General features: G+C 44.6%; 1 protein-coding gene across 1 annotated transcript in view; it reads right to left on the reverse strand.

The window, feature by feature from the left end:
- Nucleotides 1-2,860: 2,860 nt before the first annotated feature.
- Nucleotides 2,861-15,285, reverse strand: part of PDCD4 (programmed cell death 4) — a 47,470-nt gene continuing 35,045 nt past the window's right edge. The window contains exons 7-12 of the mRNA XM_073684735.1: nt 14,550-14,647; nt 11,236-11,350; nt 10,674-10,781; nt 10,481-10,591; nt 10,258-10,397; nt 2,861-3,622 (exon numbers count right to left, since the gene is read on the reverse strand). Coding sequence (XP_073540836.1) covers nt 3,562-3,622; nt 10,258-10,397; nt 10,481-10,591; nt 10,674-10,781; nt 11,236-11,350; nt 14,550-14,647 — 633 coding nt within the window. The 3' untranslated portion in view covers nt 2,861-3,561. The remainder of the gene's footprint in view (nt 3,623-10,257; nt 10,398-10,480; nt 10,592-10,673; nt 10,782-11,235; nt 11,351-14,549; nt 14,648-15,285) is intronic.

The raw sequence follows: 15,285 nt of genomic DNA on the forward strand, positions 1-15,285 counted from the left end.
TCCACGTGCCTGTATGACCTCCCTACAACGCCTGGGCACGCTCCTGATGAGGCTGAGTATTGTGTGTGACCTCCACGTGCCTGTATGACCTCCCTACAACGCGTGGGCACGCTCCTGATGAGGCTGAGTATTGTGTGTGGCCTCCCCGTGCCTGTATGACCTCCCTACAACGCCTGGGCATGCTCCTGATGAGGCTCAGTATTGTGTGTGGCCTCCACGTGACTGTATGACCTCCCTACAATGCCTGGGCATGCTCCTGATGAGGCTGAGTATTGTGTGTGGCCTCCACGTGCCTGTATGACCTCCCTACAACGCCTGGGCATGCTCCTGATGAGGTTGCGGATGGTCCCCTGTGGGATCTCCTCCCAGACCTGGACTAAAGCATCCGCCAACTCCTGGACAGTCTGTGGTGCAACGTGACGTTGGTGGATGGAGCGAGACATGATGTCCCAGATGTGCTCAATCGTATTCAGGTCTGGGGAACGGGCGGCCAGTCCATAGCTTCAATGCCTTCATCTTGCAGGAACTGCTGACACACTCCAGCCACATGAGGTCTGGCATTGTCCTGCATTAGGAGGACCCCAAGGCCAACCGCACCAGCATATGGTCTCACAAGGGGTCTGAGGATCTCATCTCGGTACCTAATGGCAGTCAGGCTACCTCTGGCGAGCACATGGAGGGCTGTGCGGCCCTCCAAAGAAATGCCACCCCACACCATTACTGACCCACTGCCAAACCAGTCATGCTGAAGGATGTTGCAGGCAGCAGATCGCTCTCCACGGCGTCTCCAGACTCTGTCATGTCTGTCACATGTGCTCAGTGTGAACCTGCTTTCATCTGTGAAGAGCACAGGGCGCCAGTGACGAATTTGCCAATCCTGGAGTTCTGTGGCAAATGCCAAGCGTCCCGCACGGTGTTGGGCTGTGAGCACAACCCCCATCTGTGGACGTCGGGCCCTCATACCACCCTCATGGAGTCGGTTTCTAACCGCTTGTGCAGACACATGCACATTTGTGGCCTGCTGGAGGTCATTTTGCAGGGCTCTGGCAGTGCTCCTCCTGTTCCTCCTTGCACAAAGGCGGAGGTAGCGGTCCTGCTGCTGGGTTGTTGCCCTCCTACGGCCCCCTCCACGTCTCCTGGTGTACTGGCCTGTCTCCTGGTAGCGCCTCCAGCCTCTGGACACTATGCTGACAGACACAGCAAACCTTCTTGCCACAGCTCGCATTGATGTGCCATCCTGGATGAGCTGCACTACCTGAGCAACTTCTGTGGGTTGTAGAGTCCGTCTCATGCTACCAGGAGTGTGAAAGCACAACCAACATTCAGAAGTGACCAAAACATCAGCCAGAAAGCATTGGTACTGAGATGTAGTCTGTGGTCCCCACCTGCAGAACCGCTCCTTTATTGAGGGTGTCTTGATAATTGCCAATAATTTCCATCTATTGTCTATTCCATTTGCACAACAGCATGTGAAATTGATTGTCAATCAGTGTTGCTTCCTAAGTGGACAGTTTGATTTCACAGAAGTTTGATTTACTTGGAGTTATATTCTGTTGTTTAAGTGTTCCCTTTATTTTTTTGAGCAGTGTAATTCTTAGTGGCAAAATATCAATCCTCAGGTATCAGAGGAGGTAGGGTGCGGCCAGAAAACCTTCTCCCACCATTAGTCTCCCTGCCGTACCAAGAGGGGCCATAGATTCATGCTGCTTACGCCAAATCCTGACCCTCCTATCCACATCTGAAAGAAATCTGGGTTCCTCCAGGTCCTGATCTCCCACCGTTCAGTAATATATTTCCTCTCTGGAGTCGCCTTCCCTTAGACATCAGCAGTGGTCTGCTGTCATAGCTGCATTCACACATATTAGTTGGCACCAGCATTGTATTTAGCTGCAGATTTCTTGACTACACAGCCCGCTTTTCCGAACGATTCTTCACATCCACCTCTGATCTTATTCATCTGAACAATTCACATCTTCCTGTTCCCCTTTCATGGCAACGATTCCTTACACTCCTCTCTGAGCCCTTTCTTAAGTACGATTGTTCACATCCTCCTGTAATCCTTTTCTAGTGGCGTTATTTCCCCTTTCTTTAGCTGGTTTATTATATCCTTCTCGGTATAATCTCCACACCATTTACATGAGAAAACCCCCACAATGTTGGCGATTTATGCTATAGCAGCCGCGTCTAGCTGAGGACAAGGCCTTGCTCTCATCGCTCAATTTTTCCCCATCCTAAATGTGGATTTATAATAAATCTGATCTACAGAAAACTTACCACTTGATTTCATGCTCCTCACCGCGGGCTCGGGGTCTAATGGCCAAATAGGAAGATCCATTTGTGTCCGGTCTGGTGTCTCAAAGTGGATATTCATTGTAAATGGGCACATTTCACATTGACTCATGAAGTGTTCATACGGGATATTTTAATTTGTTTTAATGACCTTCGGCTCGATCTCGATCCATGGCGACTTGAAGGATGAACGCTCTGTAGGAAGATTGATCTTTTACTAGCCTAGATAGCTCCACCGGGATCTTCTCAGCCATTATTTTGGTAGTATCAAGCCCTTGGGTTGCTGGTCTTCCTTCTGTTCTTATGGCCATGATGTCCTTCACTAGTCATTGCTCTCTTCTTCCACAGTAGCTAAGTCTTAGCTTGGTGATCTTTTTTGCTCCGAGTGACATCTCAGGCTTGATTTCTTCCATAAGAGATATACAATACAGGAAAGCTCTGACTACAAGAGAGGCCAAAAAGGACAGGAAAATTGGGGCTTTCAGATTCATTTGCTTCATGTATACAGTCCCATGTAATCCATTAATTGACGGTGATCGCGTCGGTCGCACATAAACATCAGCCGAGGCCGTTGTTGCGTCACTAAACATTTATTTAGTTTTGCACTCATGTATACACACACGCGCGTTCTAGCAGAACTTAAGTTTGTATGTCCAGTTATTTTTTTTTATTTTTTTTGTAGAAAAATAGATGTTCCAGCCACCATATACTGTACGTTTTCATGTCAAAATTTTAGTTTTTCCTCAGGAAAGGTGAATAAAAATATCCCCCTCCCACCTCAATCCGTCTGCTTAAAAAAAAAAAAAAATATATATATATATATATATATATAAAGTAAAACTCTGCCCCCTCTGGCACAAATGGATAAATTATACAGAACAAGTCACTTCTCCCTTTCAGCTACCAAAAGCAAAATATGTGTATAAAGAGCAGCAGCAGCAGCAGCAGCCGCCAGACAACGGAGGGTCTCAGGGCCCCGGCCCCCCACGATAACGAGTCTTCAGAGTGATTTACCGTGTAGGACAGACGAGCGGCCAGTACATGTGGCTACAGAGGGATTGGAAACACATGGCACGTCCAGATATATATACAGTGCAGCTTCTGAGTCTCACCATGTGTCTCCGTACAGCGACCCACCCCCAATCAATCAACTTCTCAAACGGTTTTATTTAGAAAACTATTATAGAAAGACTTTGTACCCATAAGAACAAATATAGGAGATTCATAAACGTTAACTGTGCCCAGCCGTGCCGCCTCCTGCCGTCATCTCCTCTAATGGCTCTCGAATTTCAGACGCCCGCCGTCTCCTTCACTCACAAATCGTTTTCTTCCTCTGTGATGGAAAGAAATTACATTTCAATGTTGTCTCTTTTTTTCATATCCTCTTAACAGCGTAAATGGTTAAAATTGCAAAATATTTGATGTGAATATCAAAAGAAGAGCCAAGATCTCATCCTGCGCATGCGCCATTTTCCTGAAGAGCGCCTTAGGTTGATCTGTGCATGCGCTGTTGTAATTTTCATGAAGACCGCCACCCCTGAGAGCGCCGCCCCCAGCTAAGACAATGCCAACCCGAAATTCATATTAATGAAGCAGGCACTGGAGGGGCCGTGGCTGAGCCCTCTGAGCCGAAGACCCTACCCACAGTCCTACCCCGAAGCACCGAAATGTAGCATTAAGATATAACGAAAACCAGGTTGCAGATTTTTAAACTAAACTAAAGGTATATATTAAATCAGTATGATAGCACTATACTGCCCATACCTTTAGTTTAACATGGACATTCCTGCTGACAGGTTTCCTTTAAAGAATGGAGGGATGGTACCTAGGTTACCAGCCACCGCTGCAGTCTGTCATACGTGGCTGGTTTCCCTAAACAAAGGGAACAGCGCTTACAAGCTGTAGAGCTAGTGCTGCTGGTTGGGTGTGGTTTCCTAAACAAAGGGAGCAGCGCTTACAAGCTGTAGAGCTAATGCTGCTGGTTGGGTCTGGTTTCCTAAACAAAGGGAGCAGTGCTTACAAGCTGTAGAGCTAGTGCTGCTGGTTGGGTCTGGTTTCCTAAACAAAGGGAGCAGCGCTTACAAGCTGTAGAGCTAGTGCTGCTGGTTGGGTCACTGGATCAGTGAGTTTCTATCCACCTGTGCTACTCCGACGCTGCAGAGGAAAAGAAGTCTCTGCTTGCAGCTTTAGAGAGTACACAGTTCAGATCAGCGGTAGGACAATGCTGCTGGTGTTAAGGTGCGCACCGCCCCGGCAGACAAGGAGACGAAGTGGTGCACTCCTGAAATTGATCTAGGGAAAGCCCCTTTAGAGGAACGGTCAGATGTTGAGCTTTGTTCCATCACATGCAAGACGCAAATCAACTAGAGATGCCTGGAAAACAAAACCATGCGCTCGCCTTCGCTGTTGTAACCCCATGCACAAGGTAAGAGCTGTCCTAAGAACGCCACATGTACAAAGCAAAGGCAGAAAGCCCCATTAATGGATGCGGTACATCTACGGCGTTTGCCTTGATCCCTTTCACACATGCCCCTACATGAAGGGATTTATATATAATAAAAGGTTTACAAGCAGAAGACAAACCTCTTACTGTAAGTGCATGCTGGCGTCTCTTTGAGCTTTCATTCTTCTTCAAAGAGACAGATTTACTGCAGAAACCGCACGTCGACTGGTCACAGGCAGAACGCAAGTAATGTGTCGGACGAGCCGTGTGCCCAGATATATATCTCTTACTGTAGAAGTAGCAAGTGAAATCACACTTCTTAAGACCACCCTACTAATCGTCATATCAGGAGACACCAGTTTCCCCCCTTAATCTCGTGCCCTTTACAGCCACTTCAGACTTTGCAGAATTGTTGAAGATTTTTGGTGTAAAATCTGCAGTGAAAATCTGCAGCTATTTGACAATAAAATACACGAGACGCAGATATTTTCTCCTTACTGACATATATAACGGGTGAAATAAGTAATGAATATTTCTAAAGGTGCTACTGACATGAAATTCTCACCAGATGTCGGTAACAACCCATCCAATTCACACAGGCAAAGAAATCACACCATAGATATCCATAAATTATGTGTAATAATGAGAAATGACACAGGGAAAAGGTATAGAACACATGAAGAAAGAGAGGAGCAAAAAGTCCCGACACCAGCTGAAATCTGTCAGTAATTAGAGAGCAATCCTGCCACTTAGTGAGAAATAATATCAGCTGGTTCACCCGATGGCCTATAGAAATGTGTCTCATTACCAATGTGCCACACAAGAAATATCTCATGATGGGGAATATCCGTGAGATGTCTCAAGACTTTCGCAACCTTATTGTTGCAAAACATACTGATGTCATTGGTTACAGTAGAATTTCTAAACTACTGAAGGTTCCAGTGAGCAATGAGAGGCCATAATCCGGAAGTGGAAAAAAGATAATTTCACCATAAACCAGCCACAACCAGGTGCCACCCGCAAGATTTCAGACAGAGGAGTGCAAAGAATTATCAGAAGAGTTGTCCAAGGACACCTGTGAATAGCTACAGAAAGACCTGGATTCAACAGGTACAATTGTGTAAAAAAAAAAAACAAAAAAAAAAAACTATAAAGTAATGTACCCACCCTCCATGTCCTGTATGCACGCTCACCACGCAACCTCCATGGGCTGTATGCACGCTCACCACAACCTCCATGGACTGTATGCACGCTCACCACGCAACCTCCATGGGCTGTATGCACGCTCACCACGCAACCTCCATGGCCTGTATGCACGCTCACCACGCAACCTCCATGGCCTGTATGCACGCTCACCACGCAACCTCCATGGCCTGTATGCACGCTCACCACGCAACCTCCACAGCCTGTATGCACGCTCACCACGCAACCTCCACGGGCTGTATGCACGCTCACCACGCAACCTCCATGGGCTGTATGCACGCTCACCACGCAACCTCCATGGCCTGTAAGCATGCTCACCACGCAAGACTCCATTGCTGAACAAAAAGCATGTTCAAACAACATTTACACACGCCTGTGAAATACTGGGAGAATATAGTCTTGTCAGAAGAGACCAAAATTGAACTCGTTGGATGCCACACCATGTTTGGAGGCCAAAAGGCAACTGCATATCACCCCAAACAGGGCTGTGGAGTCGGAGCCCAATTTGGTGGCGTCAAAGTCAGTATAAAATGGACCAACTCCTGTACCCAATTTATTATATATTTTAGGAGTCGGAGTTCAATGCAGTTTGTGGGGAATATTTTTTCATAAGAATTTGGGAAAGTTCTGAAATGTCCTATAAATGTCTGTCCTATTCCTGATCTGAGGGTCTAGACTTTTAGCGGAGATGAATCTGTGCTACAGTAAATTTATCACTTAAACATGAGCCGTGTATGAAGGAGTCGGAGGTTTGGCTTATGGACTCCACAGCCCTGACCCCAAACACCCATACTCACAGTGAAGTGTGGAGGTGGGAACATGATTGTGTGGGGCTGGTTTTCAGCATAAGGCACTGGCAATGTACCGAGACATTCTAGATAAAAATCCGCTGCAGTCTACCAGGATGATGAAGATGAAACAAGGGTGGACATTTCAGCAAGACAATGATCCCAAAAACTCAGCCAATGAAACTCAATTGGTTTCAGAGAGAGAAAATAAAGCTGCTAGAATGGCAGACCGGACCTGAATCCAAGAGAAAATGTATGGAAGGAACTAAAGCTCAGAGTTCATAGAAGAAGCCACGGAAGCTTCAGGATGTGACCTGTGTTTATGTGGAAGAACGGGCCAAAATCACATCTGAGCAAAGCCTGCAACTAGTTTCTCCATACAGGAGGTGTCTTGAAGCTTCATTACCAACAAAGGCTTTTGTACAAGTTATTAAATAAATTTAACTAAGAGTGTTCAATACTTTTTCTCTGCATCATTTCTCATTATTACGCATAACTTAAATTTATGGACATGTATAGATTATTTTTTTTCCTGTGTGGATTGGATTGGTTGTTACGGACATCTGGTGAGCATTTCATGTCAATAGCACCTTCAGAAATATACAGTACAGACCAAAAGTTTGGACACACCTCCTCATTTAAAGATTTTTCTGTATTTTTCATGACTATGAAAATTGTACATTCACACTGAAGGCATCAAAACTATGAATTAACACATGTGGAATTATATACTTAACAAAAAAGTGTGAAACAACTGAAAATATGTCTTATATTCTAGGTTCTTCACAGTAGCCACCTTTTGCTTTGATGACTGCTTTGCACACTCTTGGCATTCTCTTGATGAGCTTCAAGATGTAGTCACCGGAAATGGTTTTCACTTCACAGGTGTGCCCTGTCAGGTTTAATAAGTGGGATTTCTTGCCTTATAAATGGGGTTGGGACCATCAGTTGTGTTGTGCAGAAGTCTGGTGGATACACAGCTGATAGTCCTACTGAATAGACTGTTAGAATTTGTATTATGGCAAGAAAAAGGCAGCTAAGTAAAGAAAAATGAGAGGCCATCATTACTTTAAGAAATGAAGGTCAGTCAGTCTGAAAAATTGGGCAAACTTTGAATGTGTCCCCAAGTGCAAAAACCATCAAGCGCTACAAAGAAACTGGCTCACATGAGGACCGCCCCAGGAAAGGAAGACAAAGAGTCACCTCTGCTTCTGAGGATAAGTTTATCCGAGTCACCAGCCTCAGAAATCGCAGGTTAACAGCAGCTCAGATTAGAGACCAGGTCAATGCCACACAGAGTTCTAGCAGCAGACACATCTCTACAACAACTGTTAAGAGGAGACTTTGTGCAGCAGGCCTTCATGGTAAAATAGCTGCTAGGAAACCACTGCTAAGGACAGGCAACAAGCAGAAGAGACTTGTTTGGGCTAAAGAACACAAGGAATGGACATTAGACCAGTGGAAATCTGTGCTTTGGTCTGAGGAGTCCAAATTTGAGATCTTTGGTTCCAACCACCGTGTCTTTGTGCGACGCAGAAAAGGTGAACGGATGGACTCTACATGCCTGGTTCCCACCGTGAAGCATGGAGGAGGAGGTGTGATGGTGTGGGGGTGCTTTGCTGGTGACACTGTTGGGGATTTATTCAAAATTGAAGGCATACTGAACCAGCATGGCTACCACAGCATCTTGCAGCGGCATGCTATTCCATCCGGTTTGCGTTTAGTTGGACCATCATTTATTTTTCAACAGGACAATGACCCCAAACACCTCCAGGCTGTGTAAGGGCTATTTGACCAAGAATGAGAGTGATGGGGTGCTACGCCAGATGACCTGACCTCCACAGTCACCAGACCTGAACCCAATCGAGATGGTTTGGGGTGAGCTGGACCGCAGAGTGAAGGCAAAAGGGCCAACAAGTGCTAAGCATCTCTGGGAACTCCTTCAAGATTGTTGGAAGACCATTTCCGGTGACTACCTCTTGAAGCTCATCAAGAGAATGCCAAGAGTGTGCAAAGCAGTCATCAAAGCTAAAGGTGGCTACTGTGAAGAACCTAGAATAGAAGACATATTTTCAGTCGTTTCACACTTTTTTGTTAAGTATATAATTCCACATGTGGTAATTCATAGTTTTGATGCCTTCAGTGTGAATGTACAATTTTCATAGTCATAAAAATACAGAAAAATCTTTAAATGAGGAGGTGTGTCCAAACTTTTGGTCTGTACTGTATTAACTTATAAAATTGGTGACGTGTTCAATATTTATGTCAGCCACTGGGCATATATACCCCACTTTCTCCCCCCGCCATTAAAATAAAATTTTTAAAAAGTACACGTGATATCTCCAGGTCTGTAAAAATCCACTGTATCAAAATATAAATGAAATGAGAGGAAAAAAAAAAAAAAAAAATCAAAAACCACAGCAACAGCGAAAAAAAAATGAAACAAGGGGATGTCAAAATATCGTATCTACCCCAATGGTATCACTAAAAACATTGACTGAAAAAAACAAGCCCTCAGCTCGAAAATTAAAAACTTTACGGGCTCTCAGAAAATAGTGACTCGGGCGTATTTATTTATTTTTTTAAAAAATTTACAATTTTTGTTTCACTACTTAAAGAATAATCATGTTTGATATCACCATAATCATACTGACCTGTAAAATCACATTGCCAGGTCATTTTTACTGTATAATGGAGAAAAATAGGAAAACAAAAAAAAAAAAAAAAGCACTGCGTAATTGCACAGTTTTTACCATTTTGGCACACCTGAATTTTTTTTTTTCCTGAAAAGGTGTCACTCAAAAGTGCAACTCGTCCTGCAAAAAAAAAAAACAAGCCCTAATAAAGCTACGTAGATGGGAAAAAAAAAAAAAAAAATTATGGCTCTTGGAAGAAGAGGAGGGAAAAACAAAAAGCTCAAAAATAGAAAATAGCCCGGTCAGGAAAGGGTTAAAGCCACTCCACAAGTAAAAAAAAAATCTGCGGAATTGAGAATGGTCAATTCTACTGGGAAAGTCACATTTGTAATGAAGTTTGAGAAGCCCCCCCCCAACCCTTTCCCCAGCCTTATGGGGGGCATGATGTGTGAAATAAATGAAATTAGAAAAAAAAGCTTCTGGTCCAAATCTTTGCTAGAAAGCCCACCCGTTTGGACAAAAAAAGAAAACACGTATCTAATATATAAAAACAGTTTTTAGGGGGAAGAGGAATACAATTTAAAATGTATTTTAGTGTTGCTTTGTACTCACCCCCAAAAAATAAATAAATAAATAAAAAAAGAAAAAAAAAAAATAAAAAAAATGGCACCCTATAAAATCACCGGATATTGGCGGGTAAGGGACGTGAATGATGCACAGCGGCTGCCCACCCCCCGTGACTCCATTATGGCACTCAGGCTCGGTATCACTTTCTCACGTGTCTGCTGCTCCTCCCCCAGTTACGTGTGACTAGTCTTTGGCACTATTTGGCCACTACTATTTCAGATGATAGATTTATAATTTGCGACCTATAGAAGAAAATCATTCTAGTAGTCACCTGGATGGACATTGGTCCCGTATTTGTTTAGAAATGATTCCAGCTTTGAAGCAGTCCTCCACGAAACGCTCCAGAACAGAGTATGCATGAGGTACGTCCAAATTAATATCTGGAATTTCATGGTAAATTCTATCGTAGCCCTAAAAAAAAAGAGAAGCGAAGTGTAACACACTCATTAATTCTGTTGTAGACCTCGTCTCCCACCAGCAGAGGGCAGTCTTACCCTTTTCATTTGGTCCAAGGTGATCACAGCCGACTTCCAGAGGGACTCTAACAAGCTGAGCATCATCCTGTAGGTGGTGTCGCCGCTCGCCTCCAGGACCATCAGTATTGCCTGCACAAGGGATAGGAATGAATACGTTCTCCTGTCTGCCGCACTGTGGACAGGTGGGCGGAGGAGAGAAGAAGGGGCTTACTTCATATACGAGTTCATGGTGGAAATGAGGAACTTCCAGCTCCTGGAGACAACGTTCAGCTTCGGACACATCTCCGGATAACACGTACTCTTTCAGCAGCATATCGATCTGATGGGAAGAAGAATAAATGCAGTGGCACATACAAGGCTAAGATAAAAGGTTCAGGATGCATATATATATATATAAAAAGTAATAAATTAACCATTACTCTCCTCCTCAAACCGCCTCCACTCTGGGGCTCTCCAGCGTGGAGGCGGTTTGAGTGACAATATCACATCTATCAAGTAACCGCTGCTTACAATCACAGCCTCATCTGCCATGCAATCATCAGTGCTATGGCAAGTGATTGGCTGCAGCTGTCATATGATGTCATCGATGCAGGACCAGGAGGGACCACCAGAGAAGAGACAGCGACATGAAAAGGGGAGTAACGGTTATTAACGTATACAGATTTCCAGCTGCACTCTCTCACCATAGGCTTTTATGAGCGCTCGGTTACACTGGTTTGTATACTGGATTATCAGTGACCAGGACGCCACGTCTCTGCTCTTATCACATTTACCTCTTTCACTAATTTCTTAACTGGCTGCTGTCCGCCTCCTGCGCCCCACACACTGTCAATCCTCTTTCCAACTCTTGTCATACTGAGGAGAACGGCTGCGCGATTCAAGGCTTCTCTATAAGAGGAGAACAACGGTCAGAGGAAATCACAAGCTGCACATACATACCGCAGAAAATAGTCTGTTCTACCAGCAGAATGGTGAGCGCAGCTCTGGAGTATAACACAGAATGTACCTCAGGATTAGTAATGTAATGTATGTACACAGTGACTGCACCAGCAGAATAGTGAGTGCAGCTCTGGAGTATAATACAGGAGGTAACTCAGGATCAGTAATGTAATGTATGTACACAGTGACTGCACCAGCAGAATAGTGAGTGCAGCTCTGGAGTATAATACAGGAGGTAACTCAGGATCAGTAATGTAATGTATGTACACAGTGACTGCACCAGCAGAATAGTGAGTGCAGCTCTGGGGTATAATACAAGAGGTAACTCAGGATCAGTAATGTAATGTATGTACACAGTGACTGCACCAGCAGAATAGTGAGTGCAGCTCTGGAGTATAATACAGGATGTAACTCAGGAACAGTAATGTAATGTATGTACACAGTGACTGCACCAGCAGAATAGTGAGTGCAGCTCTGGGGTATAATACAAGAGGTAACTCAGGATTAGTAATGCAATGGATGTACACAGTGACTGCACCAGCAGAATAGTGAGTGCAGCTCTGGAGTATAATACAGGATGTAACTCAGGATCAGTAATATAATGTATGTACACAGTGACTGCACCAGCAGAATAGTGAGTGCAGCTCAGGAGTATAATACAGGATGTAACTCAGGATCAGTAATATAATGTGTGTATACAGTGACTGCACCAGCAGAATAGTGAGTGCAGCTCTGGAGTATAATACAGGAGGTAACTCAGGATCAGTAATATAATGTATGTACACAGTGACTGCGCCAGCAGAATAGCGAGTGCAGCTCTGGGGTATAATACAGGAGGTAACCCAGGATCAGTAATGTAATGTATGTACACAGTGACTGCACCAGCAGAATAGTGAGTGCAGCTCTGGAGTATAATACAGGAGGTAACTCAGGAACAGTAATGTAATGTATGTACACAGTGACTGCACCAGCAGAATAGTGAGTGCAGCTCTGGAGTATAATACAGGAGGTAACTCAGGATCAGTAATGTAATGTATGTACACAGTGACTGCACCAGCAGAATAGTGAGTGCAGCTCTGGAGTATAATACAGGATGTCATTCAGGATTAGTAATGCAATGGATGTACACAGTGACTGCACCAGCAGAATAGTGAGTGCAGCTCTGGAGTATAATACAGGATGTAACTCAGGATCAGTAATGTATGTACACAGTGACTGCAGCAGCAGAATAGTGAGCGCAGCTCTGGAGTATAATACAGGATGTAACTCAGGAACAGTAATGTAATGTATGTACACAGTGACTGCACCAGCAGAATAGTGAGTGCAGCTCTGGAGTATAATACAGGAGGTAACTCAGGATCAGTAATGTAATGTATGTACACAGTGACTGCACCAGAATAGTGAGTGCAGCTCTGGAGTATAATACAGGAGGTAACTCAGGATCAGTAATGTAATGTATGTACACAGTGACTGCACCAGCAGAATAGTGAGCGCAGCTCTGGAGTATAATACAGGATGTAACTCAGGAACAGTAATGTAATGTATGTACACAGTGACTGCACCAGCAGAATAGTGAGTGCAGCTCTGGAGTATAATACAAGATGTAACTCAGGAACAGTAATGTAATGTATGTACACAGTGACTGCACCAGCAGAATAGTGAGTGCAGCTCTGGAGTATAATACAAGATGTAACTCAGGATCAGTAATGTAATGTATGTACACAGTGACTGTACCAGCAGAATAGTGAGAGCAGCTCTGGAGTATATATAATACAGGATGTAACTCAGGATCAGTAATGTAAGTTCACAGTGACTGCACCAGCAGAATAGTGAGCGCAGCTCAGGGGTATAATACAGGAGGTAACTCAGGATCAGTGCAGGATCTGTAATGTAATGTATGTACACAGTGACTGCACCAGCAGAATAGTGAGTGCAGCTCTGGAGTATAATACAGGATGTAACTCAGGATCAGTGCAGGATCAGTAATGTAAGTACACAGTGACTGCACCAGCAGAATAGTGAGTGCAGCTCTGAAGTATAAGACAGGATGTAACTCAGGATCAGTAATGTAATGTATGTACACAGTGACTGCACCAGCAGAATAGTGAGCGCAGCTCTGGAGTATAATACAGGATGTAACTCAGGAACAGTAATGTAATGTATGTACACAGTGACTGCACCAGCAGAATAGTGAGTGCAGCTCTGGAGTATAATACAAGATGTAACTCAGGAACAGTAATGTAATGTATGTACACAGTGACTGCACCAGCAGAATAGTGAGTGCAGCTCTGGAGTATAATACAGGATGTAACTCAGGATCAGTAATGTAATGTATGTACACAGTGACTGCACCAGCAGAATAGTGAGTGCAGCTCTGGAGTATAATACAGGAGGTAACTCAGGATCAGTAATGTAATGTATGTACACAGTGACTGCACCAGCAGAATAGTGAGTGCAGCTCTGGAGTATAATACAGGAGGTAACTCAGGATCAGTAATGTAATGTATGTACACAGTGACTGCACCAGCAGAATAGTGAGTGCAGCTCTGGAGTATAATACAGGATGTAACTCAGGATCAGTAATGTAATGTATGTACACAGTGACTGTACCAGCAGAATAGTGAGAGCAGCTCTGGAATATATATAATACAGGATGTAACTCAGGATCAGTAATGTAAGTTCACAGTGACTGCACCAGCAGAATAGTGAGCGCAGCTCAGGGGTATAATACAGGAGGTAACTCAGGATCAGTGCAGGATCTGTAATGTAATGTATGTACACAGTGACTGCACCAGCAGAATAGTGAGTGCAGCTCTGGAGTATAATACAGGATGTAACTCAGGATCAGTGCAGGATCAGTAATGTAAGTACACAGTGACTGCACCAGCAGAATAGTGAGTGCAGCTCTGAAGTATAAGACAGGATGTAACTCAGGATCAGTAATGCACACACTGACTCCACTAGCAGAATACAGCGTGCAGCAGCAGTGGATGTAGACCGCGAATCTTTCCAATGTAACAGCCTTCAGTGATGAAGTGCATTTTGTGACATCCATCTGACAAGTAAATGGCATAGCTTAGCTATGTAAAACATTGTGTGAATTCATTGTGCGGTTCCCAGCCTTGAGGAGATCACACGTGTAACATACCGCGCATGGTCGCAGTCCACCGTGCCTTTATAAGCCTCTATGTAAGTCTTGTTCAGGATCCCATCTCCCACCGCTCTAGCGATAAACTGACCGACCAGCTGCAGAGATGAAAGCAAAGCGTAAAATATCGATCCCTTATACAATGTGATCTTACAGTGCAGATGTCAGCGCTCAATCATCTCCCACCACAGGACTTTGCTGGGACGGCAGGTCTTCATCCCCACAGGGATCTGCTCATGAGAAGGCTGCAGCTGAATCACTGGGGATGACCACGAGGGAGGTCACGGTGGTAGGGAAGTATATAGAATTGGTGGGGACTAGTGATGAATGAGGGCTTAATTGAGCGCGCTCCGGTGCTAACAGTATCTGCAGGGTACTCGAAAAATAGGTTTGAGTCGCTGCAGCTGCCACAATCTATGCGTGTGCTGTCAAACAGCTGCGAGAAATGAGGCTGCGTCGACTCGAACCTATTTTTCAAGTGCGCCCAAGATACTGTTAGCACCCGAGCGTGCCCGATTAAGCCCTTATCCGAGCACATTCGCTCATCACTAGTGGTGACAACTAAACATCAGACGCAGGGACATAGAAGGGGCTGGCATAGGTGCAGAATTAAGCAGTCCGGCAGCCGCTTTCACACACAGCTAAAGGGTCAAGAGCAAAACACAAGAAACTGTGACCCCGTGCCAAGAACAGGGCTAATAATGAAGCTGCTGAGCCCCGGGATGGAGCAGATACC

Source organism: Phyllobates terribilis, unplaced genomic scaffold (assembly GCF_046119375.1).
Source record: "Phyllobates terribilis strain yellow unplaced genomic scaffold, ASM4611937v1 Scaffold_5__5_contigs__length_657084704, whole genome shotgun sequence".
Lineage (NCBI taxonomy): Eukaryota > Metazoa > Chordata > Amphibia > Anura > Dendrobatidae > Phyllobates > Phyllobates terribilis.